The sequence below is a fragment of the Gigantopelta aegis genome, chromosome 3, assembly GCF_016097555.1.
Source record: "Gigantopelta aegis isolate Gae_Host chromosome 3, Gae_host_genome, whole genome shotgun sequence".
NCBI lineage: Eukaryota > Metazoa > Mollusca > Gastropoda > Neomphalida > Peltospiridae > Gigantopelta > Gigantopelta aegis.
This window is the reverse complement of record NC_054701.1, coordinates 31,825,073-31,850,030: the sequence shown is the minus strand read 5'-3', so window position 1 is coordinate 31,850,030 and position 24,958 is coordinate 31,825,073. Positions and strand designations below refer to the sequence as shown.

Here is a 24,958-nt window from a genome sequence, read left to right as displayed (position 1 = left end):
TTTCACTCCTTAATGTTCAACTAACACCACTTTTGTTGACGAACTATGTTACAAAGCGTATTGTTAATGTGTTAAGCGACAGTAGAGTATTACGCGCGTATATGATTCATGGTTGGTGACAAGGTACGACAATGCACATTACGAAGTGTTTTACGTAAACAAGTTTGTGATCGAACCTTTGATGAAAACTACTTTAACATGTCTGCCTGTTTATACCTGATATGTTTTGTACTGGTTCTTGTAAATGCTGATATATATTTACATAATCCAAGGTAAGAAATGAACTGTTTGAACGTTCTTTGATATGTTAGTTTCGCTTTATTTTACTTTAATAAAGGTACTTTTTTCCACTAAAGGTGCACTCTCGTATCATTAGAGTATAATATCCGCCCGGTCCCCTCCATTATTATTTTTAGTTAGGGTTGAGGGTTAAGGTTAAGGTTAGGGTTGGGGTTGGGGCTAGGGTTGGAGTTAGGGTTAGGGAAAGTGGGGACCGGGCGGATATTTTTCCCATTATTAAAAAATACTGAAAATGTGTAGGTAGGGGGTAAACATTTTGTTAGGCCCTCCCCTCCCCACCTCATGACTTTTAAAAAGAATAACCCTAATAAAATTATAAACTGAAAATAGTCAGATATGATGGCAAAAACTCACTTCCTTTTGCGGCCCCTACTTGGTCCAATGCATATCTTAACCAATTTCTAAGATGCGGTTCGCTCCTGCCTCTTTTAAGTTGCTGTTTTTGGCAGCATCTTCAAAATAAGAAATGGTAAATATTAAATACATATTTTCAATTTATTAGATGTAGAATTATGTCACAAATTAACCCAATTATGGCTTGAAGAAATTAGAAATTGAACATTATTGAATTAATGGCTTTTAACTTAAATTATTAGTATATTAATCATTGTAAACTTAATATATACTAACAAATTTCTAACAAACAATAGATATTTCATGTCTGTGTACAGCTTATTATAGGATCTTAAACGAGTGTCCATTTCTTATCAAGTTTATGTTACAAATGAAATGATTTTCATTTGCCTTAGTGAGTGATAAATAAAAATTATCTCAAGTATAATATCCTATTTATTACCCTAATAGTTTTAAATTGAGAAATCATTGTATAAGAATGCAGATGGTGATCACTTGTGACATCAAGTGGGACGTAACAATCCTAGTGGGTCGTAACACTTTGATATGTACCAAGATATTTTGAACCATAATATTAGGGGTAATAATTAATACCTTTTATCAACTTTCTGAGAATGAATTTCCTGATGCCATTTTGTTTCCTCCTGCCAACCCAGTTGTACTGACAGGCGAAGGGCTGGGTGAATATGAACTTCTTTATTCTCTCAATTACATCCTTTGGTGTTATGTATCCAAATAATTCGTTTAGGCAACCTATATGTAATACATAAATACAGCAGCATTAAATATCATAAAATATGTTGCAAGTAGATGTTATATTAATTGTTCAGCTCTTAACATACATATTAAAATCACACATTACAGATTTATACTATTTGTTAGAATATGTCACAGGATTTAGAATGAATGTTTTGAAAGATTATTTTTTGTGAACAAATAATATATTAAGGTCCACACACCTTACTAATAAAATTTCAAGAAGATTGCCTGAAATGTTCCAGATCACTTTGTAGATGCCAATAGTGTTAATATAAATATGATATAGTTTTGAACTATAAATGTTATTATCCCCAGATCAATGACAATGTCAGCTTGGGGAGCCCTGAATCACTGCCTTCCAATATGCTTTTAATGTCATCAAATATATTAAATTAAACAAATATATAACATAATCTTAGCATTCATAAAGATATCTTTAGCTTTTTAAAAAATAAAATAAGAAAGGAAAACAGAGAGAGAGAGAAAAAGAGAGAGAGAGAATGCAGGTAACATTTTGTTCATTATCGCATGTTGATTTGCTACACAATTATCAGAGATCGCTACACAATTAAAAAAAAATTAAACTAGTTTATAATCAATTTTCAATAGACAAGAAATACCACTAATCAAGATTTTGAAAACAAAATATGTTCCCTGGAATGATAAGAATAACAAGCTTAGATTTCTTTTGCTATTATTTAAATACAGAACTATTAATTAAAGTTATTATAATTACAATTTTTTTAAATATAAATTTTGTTCTATTTTAATTTCCTTTTTGTTTTGTAAAATATTTCTAATGGCCTAATCTTTGGTTTTGAATTTCCATACCATAAATATTTAATGTTGATAATTGTTTTCTAGTTTCATTATTTATCATACCAAATATAATGACAGGTTACCATTTTGCAAATATATGTCAAACATAAAAAAATTTGCACTGTTTAAAAGTACTTTTATGAAAATGACATTTTCGCGCACTTGAAATTATTGCTTTGAAAAGGGCATTCGCGCACATAAAAATGAAAATGAGTATAACTTGAGTATTTTTCTAACATTGTGCCAACATCGGGCCGACGCCTGCAAGCAGAAGTAAATTCGGCGCAAATGCTTCAATGCAGTAATTTATTTTTGACGATTTACACAAAACCTTGGTAATTTCACATATAAATCCATACATTTTCTGAAGCAGAAAATACTCATAATCATTAAGATTTTATATCGTGTTCCAAGTACTTACACGTGACTGGTTAAATTCCCGAAATTAATGCTGGATATATTTTCTGTTCAACCACAAACAACAGCTGCTGAAGGTGAAGGTCAGAGTTTTCCTCACGCGGTCGCAAGGTGGGGTGAGATCAGCCCGAACCAACCATTTGCCAACGTCATGTTAACATTAGGCCGGCGACGGCAATAGTGCCGGATGTGGTGATGTTGGGCCAACGTAGTTGTGCTATCTGGGCAGTAACCTCCTTTTGGTGGACATATTCATGACTATCCTAAACCCACCCCTCACTGCTATCTTATTTTTAGCAGGTTGTATTATTTTTTTTAGCAGGACCAATTTTTTTTTTGCCTGCTTTATAAAAAAATTAAAAATCAATCAATTTTTTTACTTACTATTTTGATCCTTGCAGTTACAAAAAATACAAAAGGTAACCTGTTTAGTGGTTAAAAACGACAAAAAATTTGTGAATTAAAATTAAATTAGTTTATTGATAAAATATTAATTTCTTTACATCTGTACATGTGGAATTAATACTGAGTACATAATCTATACATTTGTATGGTATTTCCTATCCATAATGTTTTTTTATTTTATCTAAAAATGAGAAAATACTTTGTAAACTCTGTCCTTATGTCTCATTTTGTGGGAGTAAATGGCAGTTGTTTGTCTTTTGCAGTTATTGAAAGATAAGATGATGTCTTTAAAACTATTACATACATGTATATATAGCGAACATTTTGTTCAATATCGCGTCGTGATTCGCTACACAATTTTAAAACATTAAACAGTAGTTGTTAATTAATTTTCAATTGACTAGAAATATCGCTAATCAGGATTTTGAAAACAGAATGTTCCCTGATATATTTGTAAAACTATAGCAGTCAGTTTGGGTAATGCCAGATGAATTAACTGGAATTGTTAGTAAGGTTATTTAAATATGGACAGTACCATTTGAATTCTGCTTTGTTTACCGAAGCTTTAAAAAAATTACATTGCAGGGGAAGTAATAATCGACTAGATGAGAGACGACGACCTCGGACCAATGCTAACAGGTAATGGTGACCTTGTTACCTCTGTCATGTTTAAGCTGATTCAGACATGTTAATATTTTTATGAATAAAAACTTCATTTTGACAATTCACATCTATTTTGTTTTATATCCATTTAAATGCATATTTTTTTTTAAAATCCTCACTTAATACATTTACTATGCAAGCTATGGTGTCATTTTAAAATCTTATATATATATATGTATTCATATATGGACTCTTTTTTTTTTTTTTTTTTTTTTTTTATTATCCAGTTATATATATACATGTTTATATATATATATATCTACTACTGGAACCATTTACATGTAGTAATAAAAGGCTGATAATAAGATACATGAATTTGTTTTTCTGGATATCTTGCTTTACTTATAATGAAGCATTGTACTGTTACAAATATAAATTTCTGAACTGGCTCTAAATTGTATCTCTATCTAATACATACTGCTATAAATATCTGAACATTTAAAAAGTTATGCTCTAGTTACATGTATTACATGTATCAGGTGAACTTTTTTTTATCATGGTGGATGTTTTAATACTGTCATTGGTTTATTTCAGGATGTTTAATTCGGAAAACAATAATCGAGGTGGCTACAATGTGGGCTCGCTGTATTATTACCAAGGATCTCGACTGGGGATAGAGTGGTAGGAGTTACTTTCATTGAAATTCTTTGATTATAGTAAATATGAATACTTCAGTTTATTGTACAATAAAAGTAGAAAATAGTAATACCAGCTTATATTTTGTGAGAAGTATGATTTGCACCAAAAATATATTTTTTAAAAATATTGATTGATTGATTTTTTTTTTTTTTTAATAATTTTTTTAATTTGTTTTATTTATTTATTATTATTATTATATTATTATTATTATTTTTTTTTTTTAATAATACTGGAATGAATTTCGATTTAAATTTTGTATCCACTTTTATATGAAAATTAGAAACTAGCAAATATGACAATCTTCAGGGTGAACCCTATATTTATTTATTTACTTATTTATTTCAGTATAATACACATGCTCAAACAATTAATTACAATGTTATAACAATAACATATGTTGATTTTTAAATTAATTTCATATGATATTACAGTTAAATATTAAAATCTTTCCGCCATGTTGTTTTTTAACAGGACTACCCAACATTCGTGTGCTGATGCTAACAGCCACTGTGAACTGGTGTTGCAGTACATGTGTTCAGACCACATCAGGGATGGAGCCACAACCGGGTAAGTGTGTTGTTATGGCAACCATCACTGGATCTTTAAAATACATGACACCCCAATACTATTTGTTGGCAAAACCCCACTTCCTTGTCTAAACAAAATCTCAAAATTAGAAATGAAAATGCCTGAGGACTATTTTAAGTACTGCATTTTATAGGCCAATTGATCTGATAGATTAGATTTATGTCAGTTTAAGGTTAGTAGATTTATATGTCAGAGTTTAAATGTATTACACCCATTCTCACCAATGTTGCACAAATTGACAGTGCAAAATAATCAAAATTGAGAACATTTGAATGTTTACAAAAACAACTATTATTAAAAGATCAATATTGAGAGAGTCAGTATTTCAAATTTCAGGACTCGGACACAGAAAGTGTCAAAGTTACGAATATTCTAACATAACGTTATAAAATGTTAAAAGTAAGTTACATGACCACAGTCAATGGTATTACATGACTGTTGTGTTATTTCTAATAATTTACAAAGTAATTACACACATTTCAATCGGTTGTTCTTATTCGACAGATTTTTATTAGTTAAACAAAATAGGCCATATTATCAAGTAACAACAACTACCTCTATGTTAAACATAATGTGAAAATATGCTCACTACTAAGTATTATAATACCTCTTTATGAAAGCAGGTGCAAGTGAATGTGATTAAATGTATACTCTATTCGATGTGACATTGTATTTGCTGGGTAAAATACTCCATCACAGCCAAATACCAAAAAAATCATGATTCAATTGTATAACTGAGCCCGATTGATAGCTATGTAACGTAAATTACAAAAGTGAAAAAAACGTAGATTACAAAACACGTAATTGGCAGAATAAACAATCAACATTAACTTATTTCATGAAATCAAACGTTTAAGTTAATTGTGTGACTAGTGTCAAATAGTCACACGTGCAGTGTTTCAATACCTTAGTTTCTTTATAATTTGCATAGACAAAAGTTATAAAATAGAATATTTTTACCACAAATAATGGCTGTTTTCAAATCTGCACACTTATGCATCATTGATTTCCTATAAAAAAAACCAGCACACAATATGTCTAACACAATTGCGTAAAATAACTAAGAAAGTAAAGTTAATTTAACGGTAATGCTTGTGAGAACAGTAACGTAGATTTCATTTTATTTTTTTCGCCATATACTTGAAGAGATTTCGTTGTCCTGAATAATATCCATATGGACTAGAACCAACATGAGAAATATTCTTCTCAGCTTATTTCATTCGCTCCCTATGATTTTTTTTTTCGCCCATAGTCTAACCGTGTCTCTCCTCTCTCTCCCATTTTCCGTTGTTCTTTCTACTATAGGTACATCTCTCTCTCTCTCTCTCTCTCTCTCTCTCTCTCTCTCTCTCTCTCTCTCTCTCTCTCTCTCTCTCTCTCTCTCTCTCTCTCTCTCTCTCTCTCTCTCTTTCTCTTCAAATTTTCTTTGCCTATAATCTCTCTGAATTTTTACCCTTGAAATCCTGGAAATGGAAAAAGGTAATCTTCGTTACTATTGAAACAAGTGCTACAGACAAGACAAATTCAATGATTAATTAATGACTAAACATTGGTTCTCAAGCTCAGATGTTACTAATTTTATATTTAAGTCACAGTGTCGACTAACACTTACATTTAATTGCAATACTACTGAATTTTACTCTAATTAAAAAATATGTTTAATCTACGTTACCTATAGATTGTTACCTACGTTACCTATAGATGATGAAGACATAGTAATGTTCAAAGAACGTGTTTTGGCAAGGGAGACTACTACGTTTAGTGGGAATTAATAATAAACGTCGAGCAATCGTTTTAATAGCAATGTTAGCATCACGTAAATTACTTCAAATGCTTCTCTACCCACAGTAATAAATTAAAATAATGCCACATTTATACCAATGCATTTATGAGACTACTTGCTATTATCGCATTACATACAGAAACCTATGGGTGATTGGCACTACTCACGTGTATGATAGAGGCAGTCTCGTAGATTACATGCTTAACGCAACACTTCGAAATTCGCTACTATTTTGCAACATGGAGACAGTAATTTGTATTAAATGTAACAAGTATACTTGTTATCGATTTGGTCATGTTAGGGCTCTGAAATATGCATTTGATATTTTATTTTGCTTGGTTTTATTAACATAACTTGTATTTGTAAACAAAATGTAACGTAGATTACTCGAATTTGGGCGACAATGTTCAAAGTATTAGAACGTTTTTGCTTCAATAATCATTTATTTCAAATTTTCACATAAATAAAATGGAATATTACAGCATTGTTGCAACACATATTTATCGCAATACCTATTGCAAATAGTATGTCATCATCGTGTTAGTTTTGCATACTTTCCAAACGACAACATAAAATTGGCAAAATTGCTTCTTGAGGAAGGTCAATTTAGTGAAACATCTTATGGCTCCCAGTCTGTTTCTGACTGACAACATTAGTACTGGTTGATAGCTTTTAGAAAGCGATAATTTTTTTATCTTATCACATTATTTTGAATGACAAATCGACGACGACAGCAAATTGTTTAAAGTGTGCAACATTGGTGAGAATGGGTAATTAGATATATACATGTATGTTAGAGTTTAAATTTAGTAGATATATATGTCAGAGTTTAAATGTATTAGATATAATAGTATGATTTGTGACACTAATACTAAATACTGGAACTGAAAGTAACCTGCAATTTTGATTTGTGTTATGGATCACTTGGGAAGGTGATAATTAATAATTTATTTTGTTCCACAGACCTAAAAAAAATAAAAAGAATGCAAGAAGACATCATCAGTTTAGTGTGTTGAGAATCCTTTAAAGGCACTAACTCTAATTATTAGGAAGTGTAAAATAGTTTCAGCCATTACAGGGTGTTTTTTTTTTACAAGCTTGCAACTTTATTACTTTAGTTATAAATTTGATACAATTTCAATGTGTTTCTGTTCATATTGGTGTTTGTGGTAAATCAAAGTGTGTTTATAAAAAGGTTTGTACATGGGGAAACTAGAGGCAAGTTGTTTTAAATTGTACAAAAAGATGAGGGGATATTGTGTAGACAATTAAGAAGATTTGCTTTGGGTGAAATCCATTTCCCAACAAGCTGTTTTTCATATAGATGAGTTTCCTGTTGGTAAAAAGTAGTATTGTATTGTATTTATTCGAATAAAAAAGTAAAGCCAAAGAGTCCATTTTTAGGGGGTATCTGGTTTTGAGAAGTTCTGTTCTGTACTGATATTTAAAAAGGGAGTGAAAAACATCCAGTTCTGCGGGAATTGTGGTTTAATGTAGGTCCAATTTTGAGGTTTTTACTGCAACATACACATTTTAATTAAATACGTTTCACGGGTTTAGGAAGGTGCCAAAAAGGGGAGAGGGGGCACACACACACACACACACATATATATATATAAACTATCGCTGCTGATACAAAGTGGTGGCGGGGGGGGGGGGGGGCTTGCCTCTCCAGCATCCTACACCAGTGAGTTTACATGTGAGTTGTATAATAAGGTATAATATTTTATTCTCAGAACGATCCCTGAAAACCTGGCTCAGTGTGAAGACAATAACTGTAATACAGACCGACGCTTCGGCATGCATGAAGACTACAACTACTACCTCGAGTGCAGACTACGACAGCGCAATAAGGGACTCTTTACAGCTGATCAGGTGAGGGATTTAATTTATGTTTATTTTATTTTACAATTTGTGGTGTTTTCCCTTGCATGTTTTAGCATGAGTTCAACTTTATTTTTTTTATTTAATTTAATTGTAAAACATTTTGCATAAAAAACAGCCCTGAAAATGGTGAAAATGCCCCCAAAGTGTTTAGCCGTAACACATTTCTAGGAAAACGGCTAAGGTTATGTAATTCTAGTAAATGCATATTTTACCATTCTTAAAGTGAAATATTGTTTTTCCTCTTCTATTATTACATTTTTTAATAACTGAGGTATTTGGGGGTTTTAAAATTTACTAAATGTTTGATTTTTATTGTTATCAGAAAGGGTAGTTCTTTTGCCCATGTTCTGCTATTATTATTAGATTTGAAGAAATGTAAAAGTGATCTTAAAAATATTATTAAAAGCTTGATGTTTAAAATTCTATATTCTTTAATGGATATTTAAAAGTAACAGCAAATGAAGGAATTGTATTTTTGAGAAGGTCTTGAAATTGCACAATGAAAAAAGATTTATACCAGAACTTGTTATGTTGTCTATTTCTTTTATATGAAAAAAAGGTAAATATTAAGTGAAGTGTTCTTATTTATTATAATTTTTTATTTTTAGGATCGTAATCGTCAAACAGCTAGAAACACCCGTCAGAATGCAGCAGGAACACGCTATGGCTATGAATGCCCCGAAGAGCATGATTATTACCCATACTGGCACCCGACACCATGGAAAGTAAGGACACCTTTTAGTCAAAACATTAATAAACAGGTTACGGAAATCAGAATAAATTGGGATTATTTATTATTTTAATGATAATTTATGTATGCAATTTTGCTTTTTCAAAACACTAATAATACAGTTTGAGGCTTCATCACACAAAGGAAGGAAATATTTTATTTAACGATGCACTCAACACATTTTATTTACGGTTATATGGAGTTGGACATATGGTTAAGAACCACACAGATATTGAGAGGAAACCTGCTGTCGCCACTTCATGCACTACTCTTTTCGATTAGCAGCAAGGGATCTTTTATATGCACCATCCCACAGACAGGATAGCATATACCATGGCCTTTGATATACCAGTCGTGGCTGAAACGAGAAATAGCCCAATGGGCCCACCAACAGGGATTAATCCCAGACCGACCGCACAGCAAGTGAACACTTTACCACTGAGCTACGTCCTGCCCCCTCAGCACACGATCATTCATCTATTATTCATTTACAACGAGCAATTGTTGTTTGTTTTATCTGGCACTTTTGTTATTATTTTTATTTTTATTTAAATATTCCTTGTGAAAACAGCCAAAGTTAGATTTATTTCAGTAATGTATAAAAATATAATCCCAGAGTTACATTTGTTTTTTGTAATATTATACAAAAACATAATAGACACATGTATGGAAAAATATATGAAGCATTTCTATAATTATATTAAAATATTATGGAAATTAATGATTAGGCTCGTCCATTTGTTTTTTGATTATACATAATAAAACACATGTATACAAATACATTTTAAGTTTTTACATATTATGCAAAATATTGAAATTATAATAATTTTCTTTGAATTAAGATTTAGTTTATGATTTCTGATTATCTGTTGGTTGTTGTGATATTACAGGACATTGCTGTGATGACCAACAACGTAAAGCGCTGTCAGTATTACCAGACGGAGAGTGAAAATGTTAAGTCGAGATGGGCCTGCGTGATCCCACACGCAGTGCTAGAAGAAAATAAAGGAAAGGGATTAATTATACCAAATAACAAAGAGGAATGTCAGGTTAGTTATACTCAATACCAACAGATATTTAAATTCGTCCCTTGTTTTGGGGTTTTGGTTTAGCTATCCTGTCTTTATTTTATTGTAATATCTAATCAGCATTTAATCTTTAGTACGTGTTTCACATTGAAAATAATTTTAACAAAATATTTTATACTTTTACCTTTGTTTGTACAGAAATTTCGGTGGCCCAAAAATGACAACAATGGTGTAAGAGGAGAATGGAAAGAATTCCCTTCACATGGATTACCTGCCCCTGATTGTAGAGAGACTGAGTTTACTCGTGACAATCACCTTGGTAATGGACTTGGAGGTCACCCTAACTTGTACAACTGGACTGTACCCAACCTGGACCATGAAAAATGTATACTGAGAATGAGGTGGGTGGTGTTCTTTTGAAATTAGTTGTGTGAAAGTTTATTATTTTACAGTAATCATAACAGTAACAGAAGATGACTTAGTAAAATACTGTTTTTCTTATAGACCTTCTCTATTATTATTTTTTCTATTATTCATGCTTGTATATTTATACCCACAAAATTGCTACCCATGCAATATTTTAAGTTCATTGAGTTGCAAGACTGTTCATAAAAGCATGTAGAAAGAAAAAACACAAAATGTTTTAAGTTTTTAACCCATGTACACCAGTGTTAAAAACTTCAAGAAAAAACACAGATAACCCATGTAATTTAAGTTTATTTTCCTCCATAACCAAATTCAAGCACAAACTGACATGATCACACTGATGAAATTCTTCCAAATTCAAGGATGAACATTATTCTGATTTATCTGGAGTTCCAGATGTTTAATTGTCTGTATACATGTAGTGTTTCCATGTTTTTTGCTGTTGGTCCAAAATTTTCCATAGTCTCCATCCAATATTTAGATATAGTTGCATTCATTCTGAATGGGGGCCGTTGTTTTAGACCATTACGCAACCCTAACCCTAGGTCCAATCTCAGTACCCGACCATTAGTATTAAAATATCCAGATTTGTTTTTGTAACCCACTTTCATCTCTGCAAATTACCCTAAATCTGTAGTATATTTTCACATCATAATTAATCAACTATTGGTGGGTTTTCTTTTTCAATATCTGTGTGGTCCGTAACCATAACCGTAAATAAAATGATTTGAGTGTGTCATTAAATAAACCAGTTCCTTCCTTCCTTCCTTCCTTCCTTCCTAATCAACTACTGTGTTCCTGTTTTTGTTATATTCATGGAATCCTATGTCCACAGGTACAACGTCTCCACTAATGATTATGATGGTTGGTCAGCCAACTCGGACCTAAACGCACTGAAGCGGAATACTGCTAGTAAAGTGAACCTGGCAGACAAGTACGGCTTTGAGTCGCAGGATACAGCTCAGTCTCGTGGCTACGTGTTCAAGAATAACCCACAGGTCAAGTTGTTCGGTGATGCCGACTTCTCCCTCAGACTGGCCATCAACACGGCCCAGTTTGGTCGAACCTTTGAAGATAGGTGAGAAAAGGAAGTACAGTGGACTTTGTACAAACCGGCATCGATTGGGACCAACAAAATATGCCGGTTTAGACAGAGTGCCGATTTATAAATATTTCATTCAGAGTTATTGTTCTTGCCATAATTATCAAAATCGTAAATTACCAACATAAATAAAATGTCATTATCCACAACAACCTGACTAACAGTAACAGGAATAGCCGAGACCTACGTTTTCAACCAATGAAATTAAAGATCGACATAGCAATCGAGATCAGGCATGGCTGGGACAGAAGTTCGGACCAGACTTGAATTGTAAAAATTACCAAAACAAAACCATAAAAATAATAATAAACACACACAAACTGAATAAACACAATTTTATTTTATTGATTAAAATCACATGAAATGGAATTACAAACTTGATAAACACAATATCATTTTAATAATTAAAATCACATAATAATTAGAATTTGAGTTCATTGTTTATTATGAATGTCACAGTCTATCGAGTGTCAGCTGAGAAAAAGTCTGTAACTGTTGATTGTGTTTTCTTTACGTGCTTCTTCAAAGCAGACTTCTCTGTCATGGCCTCCAGGTTTAATATTGGTTGTAACAGTTCGTCATCGGTTGTAGCAGCAAAGGTTTTCAGTTGTCTTACCATTTTAAGCGCATTGGCGTAAGAAAGTTCTGGTGTTGTGTTGCAAGGTGTGTCATCTTCATCTCCCGAACTGTCGTCTGCTGGTTTCTCCTCGGTTTTAGCAACAGATGTAAGGGCAGTTACTAGCTGAGCTTCCCACTCTGTCATATCCGGATTCTCTGTTGGGATGTCGTGATCAAAGTCAACAAACTCAGCCGCATTAATATCACGGGATATGGTGGCTACCAACGTAGAAAGAGGAACATCGTCGTCATCAGCATAGTCATCATCAGCATCATCGGAATCAGAAGTGACAGGAAAACCACAAACCATGAAACACTTGACAATTGTTGTTGTCTGTGTTTCCTTCCAGGCAACGTTAATCCAATTAACCGCATCCAACACTGATTGCCTTGCGTAGTTCACTTACATTAGCGCAATCTTCCATCCGTAAAATGAGCGATCTCATCATGTGTTTTCTGTACCTGGTCTTGAAAGCCTTAATTATGCCCTGGTCTAATGGTTGTAGCACTGAGGTGGTGTTAGCTGGTAGAAATTTAACAGTTACATTGCTCACTCTCAGATCACAGCCGTGGGATGGTGCGTTGTCGATGAATAAAAGAATATTTCTTCCTGTCGGCGCATCTGTCGATTAAGTTTCTCTAACCAATCATTGAACAGTTGTGAATTCATCCACGCTTTCCGATTGGCTGTCCAGGTCACAGGGAGTGACTCCTTTCTAATGTTCTTAAAACAGCGAGGATTTTGGGCTTTCCCTATTACCAATGGTTTCGTTTTTTCTCCTGTTGCACTACAACACAATAAAACAGTTAATCGTTCTTTTGAAACCTTCCCACCTTTTGCTGCTTGTGTTTTATAAGCCAGTGTCCTGTCTGGTAATGCACGAAAAAACAGACCTGTTTCGTCACAGTTAAAGATATCCTTCATCTCGTAATCTCCAAGAATGGTTGGTAGGCGTGTCTTAAAGTCGTCCACGATATCAAGATTGACACCTGCACTCTCCCCGCTAACTTTGAACTGTTTTATGTTGAACCGAATTTTCCATGACGTCAGCCAGCCATCGGATGCTTTGAAGTCAGGTACTCCTAGCTGTTCGGCAAACTGAAGGGCTTTTTCTTTTAAAATCGGACCGGAAATTGGCAGTGTTTTGGATCTTGCCTGCTTAAACCACTGATGCATTAATCCATTTAGATTTTCTAACTTTCCGCTGGATATTCGTTTTCTCTCTGCCGAAATGTTGCTTTCATACAATTGCCGGTAATGATCACCACGTTTTAGAATGTCAGATACTGTCTGTCTTCCTATCTTAAATTTCACTGCTAAATCCTTCTGTTTACATACTGGATTCGATGAAAACTCTTCTATTAATTTAACTTTAGTCTGCAGTGAAAGTTCCGTGTGTTGCCGTTTTCTAGGTCGCCCTGCCATTACTAATTCAATAAGACACGGCAAAACATGCGCCATACATATTTATGCAGACTGCTTGACACTAAGTCGATATGAGTGAATTCATTTAGGTTTCAACACACACTAATACTAATCCAGTTGATCTAGCTGCATATTGTAATTACAAGAAGTGTGGATCATTGTTTATTAAACGTTCAAAGAAGTGCGATTATGTCATCTCACTCGGTTACAGTCGGTAGCCTAATTACTTGCAAATTGTCGTCTTTGTTTAACAGTTGACCAAAGGCAGACTGAACTTACAAAATTGTGTGCCGGTATAGACAGAGCTAATTACTATGTAAACCATTCTTTTGTTCTGGAATTTGCATCCGTAATCCGAAGCACACAGCTTCCGGATTAGCCAGAGTTTTGTTCCTAATAGATTAACGGTAGCTGGACGGGACTTTGATATCGTGCCGGTTTACACAGAAATCCGGATTACTCAAATGCCGATTTGTACAGAGTCCACTGTAGAAATAGGTTACAGTTTTCTGTCCTAAACCAAATCATAGTTTGTGGTTATTAATTTTATTACACACCCATTTAATCTTACTTTAGTAATCAAGACAATTCTGACTGTGAAATAAAAAAAATATTTTATTAAACTTGTGTGATACACAATCTTGCATGCATAGTACGAGTTCCCCCGAATAAAGTCATGTCCCTAACCAGAAATGACGTTATGTTCCTAGCCAGGATGATCAGTATTCTGTCAATTCCATACAATTAACCAACTTTCCAGAAGAAGTAAGTTGTGCTATTTAATTAAACTTTTGTTAATCATAATATACAAAAGTGGTATGTAATAAATATAGAACCACATACCAGTTGTTTTGCCATGTTATTTATTGCACTTGTTTATAGCGTGCAAGATTTATACCACTTAATGGCACATTATAAACTTGTGCAATAAACAGCATGTCTCTTTATTACATCTTTTTTGTGTAGCCTTTACCGAGGAAAACTGTGAGGTATAGGTATTACTTTTAAGTCCAGTGAGAGGAGGTAGAAAAAATAGGTTACGACTTGCACTAAAGTTGCAGTCTTAACCCAAATCATAGTCTGGGGTTATTAATTTTATTACATCTTGTTTGTGTAGCCTTTACAGAGTAAAGAGGTGAGGTATAGGTATTACTTTCAAGACAGGTGAGAGGAGTCTGTAATAAATAGGTTGTTACAGTAACCTGAGAAATATTTACAGTGGGTTATTTTTGCAGATCTTAAAGGTAGACTAAACTCCAACAAGAGCCTTATGTGTTGGAAAGATGCATACCCGGACCACCAACACATACTGACACTTTAACAAATGAAAAACGCGTAATTTTAGAATTAATAAAAAACAGTGATTATTCCTGCTAACTGGGGGCAGCCATTTTGTTTCGTTTTTGTGACGTCCGGTGGTATAGCTTGGGGCGAAGTGACGTCAGCTCAGGTCCAACTTCTCTATTATGCACAGTGTAAACAAATGCTCTAATTTACGACAAGGCACTTCGCTTTCATCAACCTCACTTGTAAAACAACATATATGACTTGATAGTATAATAAACTATTTAACTAAATATATTTCAATTTGCATCAATATAATGAAATGGAGTTATAGTATTTTTTTCTTTTAAAAAATTCAAAGAAAAAATGCATATTATTAGGCCTATTGGTAGAATACGTTCGAGCAAAAACGACCACTCACGATACCCAAGTAATACTTTTCTTTTCTTTGACGTAATTGGTCAGTTTTGTGATTTTAGATGGGAAAGTCTACTTAATCAAGGGTTTTACAGAATTACTTACAGTAATAAAGCTGGTAAAGTCCATTATGATTTGAGGTTATCACACAATGATCTTAATAAAAGAGGCACGTCTTTTTGGTGTGTCTACGAGCTACTCTCGATTCACTAAACCTATATTAGCTCTGCCATTTACCTTTCGATCGACCGTTCAAAAATTGCGCCAAATTTCCTCAATCAAAATTGCGCACCCTTTCTCTTTGGCATTAATTGCTCCATTCAAAATTCCATAGCACCACCACCACCCCCACCCACCTGCTACCGATTTGGTCGGGCTGCTGGTGCTCCCTTGCACCTGCCAGTGCAGGCGGTCCCTCCTCTCCCCCCCCCCCCCCCCCCCCCCCCACCTTTCCTGTCATGGACGGACAGGTGTGCGTAAAACCCTATGACATGACATAGTGTGTCTAGACACAGTGTCTAGGGACAGTCTAAATATACACCTGCCAATCAAGAACCACAGGTACAGGCCACGGAAAGAAAAGACCAATTAAGCAAGAAAACACTACGACTGTTATTTCAGTACGTGGGTTAATTTATATACAAAATATAATAGTTATTTCAACTCTTTGACAATAGTGGTTTATTTTGTATTGAAAAATAAACCACATATACACGTTGCTGTGTTACTGGGATAGATATTATTACAGAACATTACGATGCATCCGCAAAAATCAGGTATGTTTTGTTTCTTCAGTTCGAAGACTAATTCCTGACGTGACACGTTAGGTATTACATAACCACCAGCTCGCCAGAGGGTGTATTCACTGGGATGGTACAAAATGACTGCGCCCGTTATATATAATAGCCGTCACATTTAACTGTTTTATTAATTAACTATACGATTATACTTGTTGATATTAAGCAATAATGTGCATTATGTATCGTTGAATATGCACACCAGTCCAAAAGCTTTGCTTTAGCATTCCTTTAATGTTTTCCACTAAAAATAAATGTATTTAGTGCATTTAAAATTTGCAGGTCAAATCTGACTGAAGACCACTAAACTAATATGCATGAAAGAGTGGATGGTATAACCATTAGTAAACTGTTTACATGGGAACTCATTTAAAAAAAAAATTTTTTTTTAACTTGGCCTACACATACCTACTTTTATTAACCTACTTTTATTAGCCATTCTATCATTCCCAGATCATTTCCCCAATATATATTCTGTCATATGCTAGTAGTGATGATGGATTGGTAAAATTAATGTCTTATTTATTTTTTCCAAGGCCCTTTGACAATCTTGCTATTACATGTAAATACAAAATCATAGCCTATGGTTATTAATTTAATTACTTTTTTTTTGTCATATGCTTTGGAGGAATTTACTAATGTGTGTAGCTGTCTAAATCAATGAAAATAAAATCACTAGTTTTAAGTATGCTTTTTTGTTACCGTTTTGAAATAAGTTAGCTTGTTTTTCCTTTAAAAGTCATTTTAAAAGTGGTGTGAAAAACAGTATTTCATGAAACTAATGTATTTTTCATGTTACATACACTTTACATATAGTTAGTGTGTTTGGTATGTATGTGCAGTTTTGCACTATTGAGTAAAGAACAAACATCTATCTTTTGTGGGTGGACATATGGGAAATGTATATTGTGTATTTCAGGGTGCAGAACTACACATGGTTTTTCAAAATATTAGGTACTAGGACAAATTATAAACTGAAATAATTCACCTTTCACGAAAATATTATTTACTGATCTAATAATAACCAATAACTACTAATTAAACAAGTTGTTAATTGGGTGTGTGAGGAGGAGAATGGAAATAAATTGTCACAAGAAGTTGAACATTACATTGTTTCAGTATGTTTTACTTAGTACAATTTAATATTTTAATCAATAAACTAATCAAGAAATATTTATTGCAGATCACATTCTTTTGCCATTCGCCCCAGACCAGCAGATCTTGAAGGACAGACTATTCACAACTTGAACGTACGGGGAAAACGAGGAAATATTGTACAGGTGTATCCAGGGGTGGAGTACGACTTTGTACCCAACACACTGGAGGCAGGCATAGGAGATTATGTTCACATTCAGTGAGTACAAAATAGTATACTATTATGACTGGATTCTTTTTCCTGTATGAGAATCCATCGACGAAGGAAATATCATGTGATGTCATTTTTAATGAGAAAATAGATAATTTAGATACCTATTCTTAATCATTTTAGACCTGGCTTAATGAGTACAATATCTGTAACCAAATGTAAATCCTGGAATTCTTTTAAACAAGGAATTTAACAATGAAAATACTTCTTATTTTCATTTGTATTCCAAGATTTAAATTATCATTTACCAGGTAAAGTTGAATCTTCAAAGGTACTTTTTTCTTTCTAACATTTAATTGATATTTTAATCTCATGATACGTTTATCATACAATTAACATTATTGGAAAGTGAATGTCAAAAAAAATATTAGATGCTATGAATTTTTTAATAATTAAATTGCTTTACCAGATGGACTGGTTCAAATACAAATCCTGCTAACAATGATGGCCAGGGTTTGGCAGGCACCGACCGAAACAACATTGTCCTGCTGGCAGCTCAGAAGTACCCAGAAGGCAATGGGGTGGCTTATGGACCGGGAGAGAGGTTTGGCCACTTTGGTGTGAACTATCCCATGCATCTGTCAAACACCACATTCCTGGGACTGTCCAACAGATCCATGGAGACTCTGGCTTTCAGTGATCCTGGTATGTTAACGTGGAAAGAAAAAACAAATCTTGGTTTATTACAGCTGCAGAAAATAGAACAATTAGCATTTATAAGCAGAGATCGAAGTTTTCTGGATTAATCCAGAATTCCAGATTTTTAATCATCTGTACAGTATTTCCAGGTTTTCTGCAGTTTGTCAAACAATTTCCATTTCCTCCATTTAAAACTTATGAGATGGTTTCGTCTGATTCTTTGCATACGATCTGAATTGGGGATGCCATTTCAGATCATCATGCAAACCTAACGCTAGGGCCAATCTCAATACCCAACCACCAATATTAAAATGTCTGTTTCTTTTCTTTTTGTAATCCACTTTTATCTCCGTAATAGTAATAGTGTAAGAGTAGGATGTTGTGCATAGAAACATTCTGCCTTCTTTGTTTTCGGTTGTCTTATCTATCTTACATGAAAATGGCACGTTAACTTCTGAAGTTGGGTTAATTTTTAAATTAAACCTGTTTATTTGAGAAAAATCTTTAGCCATTTAAATTATTTTTATCCATTTATCTATATCGACTAGTTCAGAGTTACTTTTAATGTTAGTCATTAACATGTATTTTATTTTAAATATTTTAATAAGTTAAATATTTTCTGTTGGAAAGATAGTAGCTATTTTCACACAAATGTGTCACCTAAATTACCATAGACATACAAAAACTAAAGCGATGTTTCTTGGTTTTAGGAATTTGCTATTTTCATTTTATTCCTTAAAAACTGAATTGAGTCACGTTTATGAGGCTTGATGCTGTGAATGTATATCTTTGAGGTAAAACACAGCTTTCTAGCAAACAATTGTGCATTATGCCAAAGGCTATGGGTTGATTAAAAAATTAATTTGTATTCGTGTAATAACAAAGAGAGATGAGGGATATCTTGTCATGGGTTAATATTTATATTTATTATCCACATTGTTCAACATAAATGAGTTAATTAAAAACATATGATGCACATGTGCAATAACAAATGTAATGACGTAATTTTGGGAAGCGACATCATAACATGACATTCCTTCCCCATTCTTAGCTCACACTGTGCATGTGAAATATGATGTAATTTCTTCGTTTCAAATCTAGTTGTGGTTCAAAGATTTCCAGACAGTCCTTGTTATTCATTAAAAAAATAATAATAATAATTTGGATAATAAAATAATGATTAAACTCTTGTCTTTGTCGTACTGATTTTACGAAACTTGTGTCAGGATTCATCTATTAACCTCGCTCTCGCTTGGGCAATAAAAAATCCTGATACTTGTTTCGTAAAATCAGTAGGACACAAGCTCGTATAATAATCTCTATTAACTAGAATTACAATAAATTGTGTCAAGGCAGTTGATAATATCCACTGATGGTGATAATAAATAGCTTTGTTAATAGTTGTAGTTCTTTTTATTTTTATTTTTTATTTTTTCCAATTTGGTAAAAAGAAATTAATGATTGAGTAAGATAAAGTTGGGTTTAACAAAATGTTTGCACTCTTACAGGTCAGTTCAGAGGTGAGATGTCTGAGCTGGATGATGCTGGTACGTACTTTGACCTCGGCCCCCGTAAGATCACGCAGACCGGTACATACCACTACATGTGTACGAGAAACAACAACTTCTCTAACCGAGACCAGAAGGCCCGGGTGTCTGTCTACCCGTATCAAGTACAGTACTACGCTGTCGGCTACATGGGAGGCAGTGTGTCAACATCAGATGGGTACGTTCAACCATTGGTTTCAGGGCTTGTTCTGAATGAGTTGAAAACTTCGCTTGATTATCTATTGACTATCAACAATTAAAGAAACCCAGTTATCTTTTAACATAATTATTATATATATTTTTTTCCACATTAAAATAAAATTTTCTGTTTGTTTTTCAAATTCACAAGTGGCAAATTTGGTGAGTGCCAGAGCTAGTCATTGTTTTGACCTTTTGCTTTTTGCAAAAAGTGAACGAAATGTTTTATTTAACGATGCATTCAATACATTTTAATTATGGTTATATGCCATAGGACATGTGGACCACAAAAAATAATGAGAGACGAAACCTGCTTTTGCCACTCTCACTGGGGTGTCGTTAAATCTTTATTCAGTTCAATTCTCTTATGATCTGAATGGAAAAAAACCCTCATGATCTAGACCAAGTATTGAAAGAACCACAATAAATAGTCCCAGTTTATAACTGTGCTGAGGTGTCATTAACCAAACATTGCGTTTGAAAAATGTATTTCAGAAATGCTCAAATGATTGTGGACGAGGGAGTGTTTGCTTCACTTCAGAAACTCAAACTAGAAGTGTGGTCCAAGACTGAAGGAGAAAACAAACTGAAGGCAGCAAAATCAACTTTGTCTGTAAGTATTAAACAAAAAACCGTAGAAAATAAAAATTAAATAAATAAAAATGTTTTAAAAGTTATGGTAAAAAAAGAAAAAGAAGAGACTTCTAAAGGTATTTAATTTTGCGTTTGACATCTGTGATAAACTCCTAGACCAGTTTGGTTCGGTATGCCGTTCCAGCTAATTATATGTATTTGTCTCATTGATTAGCATATTTCAAAATGACAGATACATTATACTTGTAACAAATTAATTCAGCGTTTTCTTTTTCTTTGTATGTTAGTCAAATCTATTATTTTGTAAAAATCGAGTTTTATATAAAATGTTTCTGTCATTGTATTGATATCACATTTACTCCCTAAAAGTAATTTTAAAAATTGAAATGCCATCAAATTCATAATGTGAATAAAACATTATTTTTCTAGGTGGGTGATGACTATGCCAGTGATTTCTTTGTAATTTCTCCCCAATCTTCACTGACAACTGACGGAAAAACATTTACCTTTGAAATGAAGGTAGATGATTCAGGTTCCAATGTCGATGTGTATCGATCGAATTCGGACACTTTTGCCACATGGACTAAAGTTGATGGTGACATTAGCGGAGGAGTGGCAAGATTACGGTTGGACAGAGGTGGAGTGTTTGTGGCACGCAGTCAGTCCAATGTTGCTCTTATTGTGGGAGTGACAATCGCATGTATCGTTTTGGTTGCTGTGGTGATTGGGGGAGTGTTGTATTTCCGACGTCATCCAAGCAAGTGGCAAGCCATAGGGACAAAGTGCAGAAAGGCTGAAAGATCTCTCCAGCAGGAGTTGTAGTGACCTTTGACCTCTGGTGTCAATTCCATTAAGAGTATTCTTAGAATGCGAAATACTCATCATGTAAAATGGAATTGGTAGTGACATATAGCATTATTTTAAAGTATTTTATTTAACAAATAAATCAGTATTATATTAAAATTAATAAAAATTTGTGAACAAACCACAATTATAGTAAGTATATCGACATTATTAAATGGGATTTAAAAAACAAAAATTGTGATAAAAATATGCTAACTCATTGGACAGGTGAATATTCAGCACCATGTTTCTTTTCGCCAAGTTTTTAAATAATTTGAAATAGCCCCAAATAATTGTTTAATAATTCATTGTTTTTTAACTCCTTAAATGTTATTATGAAATAATTGTAAATTGTGTACTTCAGGTGTAAATCAATTAAGTTTATTAAACATTTCAACATATCCTAGAGAAGTATGTCCCTGGACCTAAGATAGCTGCATGTTTATCTTCTTTATTTCCCTAAACCCCCCCCCCCCCCCCATGTGCTCATTTCAAATGGCCTCTGGTAAATATTATATATTGAATAACAAATGTGTTCACGACAAGTTTTTATCTTCTTTATTTCCCTAAACCCCCCCCCCCCATGTGCTCATTTCAAATGGCCTCTTGTAAATATTATATATTGGAATAACAAATGTGTTCACGACAAGTTTTTATCTTCTTTATTTCCCTAAACCCCCCCCATGTGCTCATTTCAGATGGCCTCTTGTAAATATTATATATTGGAATAACAAATGTGTTCACGACAAGTTTTTATCTTCTTTATTTCCCTAAACCCACCCCCATGTGCTCATTTCAGATGGCCTCTTGTAAATATTATATATTGGAATAACAAATGTGTTCACGACAAGTTTTTATCTTCTTTATTTCCCTAAACCCACCCCCATGTGCTCATTTCAGATGGCCTCTTGTAAATATTATATATTGGAATAACAAATGTGTTCACGACAAGTTTTTATCTTCTTTATTTCCCTAAACCCACCCCCATGTGCTCATTTCAAATGTCCTCTTGTAAATATTATATATTGAATAACAAATGTGTTTACGACAAGTTTTTTTGTACATGTTGTATATAATGGGTTTTCTTCTTCTCGTACTTTTTTTTTTTTACCAAATATTTAAATTTACTATTATCTATATTATGTGAGGTTTAAAGGAAACATGTCACGTAAACCATATTTGGCACCAACCATGTACAATTAATTATAAATTGAATCACCTAAAAATTTTTTTATAAAAAATTAATTACTTAAAATATCTCCATAAAAGAACCCCAGATACGAGCTCTTAGCGGAAATTGCCGATCTTTAATGAGCAGGGCAATCACGAGGTCCGTGACGTCAGAGACGCGTCGCTTGATCTGAAGCCTTACACTTAAAAGCATTAGTCCGTACCACTCATAAAGAATCTAAGACTTGCACAGCTTACCAAAACAATGAGTGTTCGTTCGCAAAACGTTTTGCCGTATCAATATGAGCTGTTAGTAAATGAAGAAAGACACACAATTACTTACAACAGTGATACTGAAGAAAAAACGGATAGCGAGTCGGAGGGTGGAGAAACTGATGGTGCCAGACCAGACCGGTCGACCAATTTACAGCCCGGAGCCCGAAAGTAACCCGGAGACAAAACCAAAACTCGGATGCTAATGCCGAGGTGTATACTGTTCATATTTAGCATAAAGATACACCTCGATATGATGTATTTAAATATGTAAAAAATATAAATGTAGGACAAAAAAATTTGGCGTGTTTTTTTTAGAAAATATCGCATTTTTTATGTTCGGGCTGTACATAATGAAATCTGTATGCACAGTGTAAACAAACGCTCTAATTTACGACAAGGCGCTTCACTTTCATTAACCTGACTTGTAAAACAACATAAATGACTTGAGAGTATAATCAACTTTTAAACTAAATATATTTCTATTTGCATCAATAGAACGAAATGGGGTTATAGTATTTTTCTCTCATAAAAAAAGTAGCATATTATTAGGCCTATTGGTAGGGTGCGTTAGAGTGAAAACGACCACTCACGATACCCAAATGATAATTTTCTTTTCTTTGGTACTACGTAATTGGTCAGTTTTGTAATTTTAGATGGGAAAGTCTTCTTAATTAAGGGTTTTACAGCATTATTTACAGTAATGAAGCAGGGCGGCTGATAATGTCCATTAACATTGTACTATAGTCGCGACAGGTTACGCCACAATACCCTGTGATCTTAAAAAAACTGGCACGTATTTTGTACGTATGTCTAGACCGTGGTAATCACTTACCTGGTCGATACCCTGCAATATACACCTGCCAATCAGGAATCACATGTGCAGGCCACGGAAAGAAAGGACCAATTAACTAAAACAACACTCCGATTCTCAAGTCAGCCCGTGGATGAAACATAATAGTTATTTCGACACCGACAGTAGTGGTTTATTTTGTATTGAACTTCGTGTTGCTTTGGGGCTTCGGGCGATGAGGAACGTTTTGTGACGTATTCCGCCCAAAGATTAAAAACATTATTTAAAATTATTATTGTTTTCTACACGTTTTTTAAAACCATATTTAAATACATCGTACTGAGATGTATCCTCATGCCAAATCCCATGTTTGTATATGCCATATTTAATTACTTATTGACGTTTCCTTCTTCGGACGGTGAATACAGATTTTGTTATGTAGGCCTACAGCCCTAACATGAAAAATCTTTTTTTTTCCAAAAAAAATAAATAAATAAAAAATTCTACATTTTTGTTTTAACATATATAAATACATCATGCTGAGGTGTATCTTTGTACCAAATATGTACAATGTACACCTCGGCATTCGCAACCGAGTACTGTTTTTGTCTCCAGGTAACGTTCGGGCTCCGGGCTGTAAATAGGCTGACACCAAAGTACTATGCGGTGTTGGTGTCCAGTCTTTTCTTTTGCGATAAAATACACGTGTCTTTCTTCGGATACAATCCTTTGGAAAACCATAAAAAGACAATCCCGATCGTTTAAACTGTTTATTTTTACACCCAAAGGCCGCGCAGTACGGCACTGTTGGACTGAAAAGATCGTAAGCCCCTTACTCCATATATAAACAGTTAACAACAATGGAAGAGTACAGCGGCTCTGATGTCACTTCCCTTTTTTCCGAACGTTCACGAAGAAATATGCATAAATCGTACTTTGATACTGATTAGCGTAATTTCTTCATTTTAAGTTAACTACACGTATTTTATTGTTATAAAGTTATTTGTATATTATTTTTATATCATTTTTCTTTTAAAATGAGCTATAATATGGTCTCGTGTCATGTTTCCTTTAATATACATTTTTTTTAAAG

At 33.6% G+C, this 24,958-nt stretch overlaps 1 protein-coding gene across 1 annotated transcript; it reads left to right on the top strand.

The window, feature by feature from the left end:
• Positions 1-97: 97 nt before the first annotated feature.
• LOC121367893 (protein DD3-3-like) lies at positions 98-22,577 on the top strand. Its single transcript, XM_041492341.1, has 14 exons — positions 98-272; positions 3,640-3,693; positions 4,252-4,338; positions 4,828-4,923; positions 8,464-8,602; positions 9,223-9,339; positions 10,235-10,393; positions 10,571-10,773; positions 11,634-11,876; positions 17,626-17,796; positions 18,218-18,453; positions 19,956-20,172; positions 20,688-20,805; positions 21,216-22,577. Exons 1-14 carry the CDS (start codon positions 109-111, stop codon positions 21,606-21,608), a joined length of 2,397 nt encoding a protein of 798 aa, XP_041348275.1. The 5' UTR covers positions 98-108; the 3' UTR covers positions 21,609-22,577.
• The last annotated feature ends 2,381 nt before the right edge of the window (positions 22,578-24,958 follow it).

Coding starts and splice junctions, on each gene's coding strand:
- LOC121367893 (XM_041492341.1), top strand. CDS start 109: ATGGTTGGTGACAAGGTACGACAATGCACATTACGAAGTGTTTTACGT. Junction 9,340..10,234: donor GGCACCCGACACCATGGAAA/GTAAGGACACCT, acceptor GTGATATTACAG/GACATTGCTGTGATGACCAA. Junction 10,774..11,633: donor AAATGTATACTGAGAATGAG/GTGGGTGGTGTT, acceptor CTATGTCCACAG/GTACAACGTCTCCACTAATG.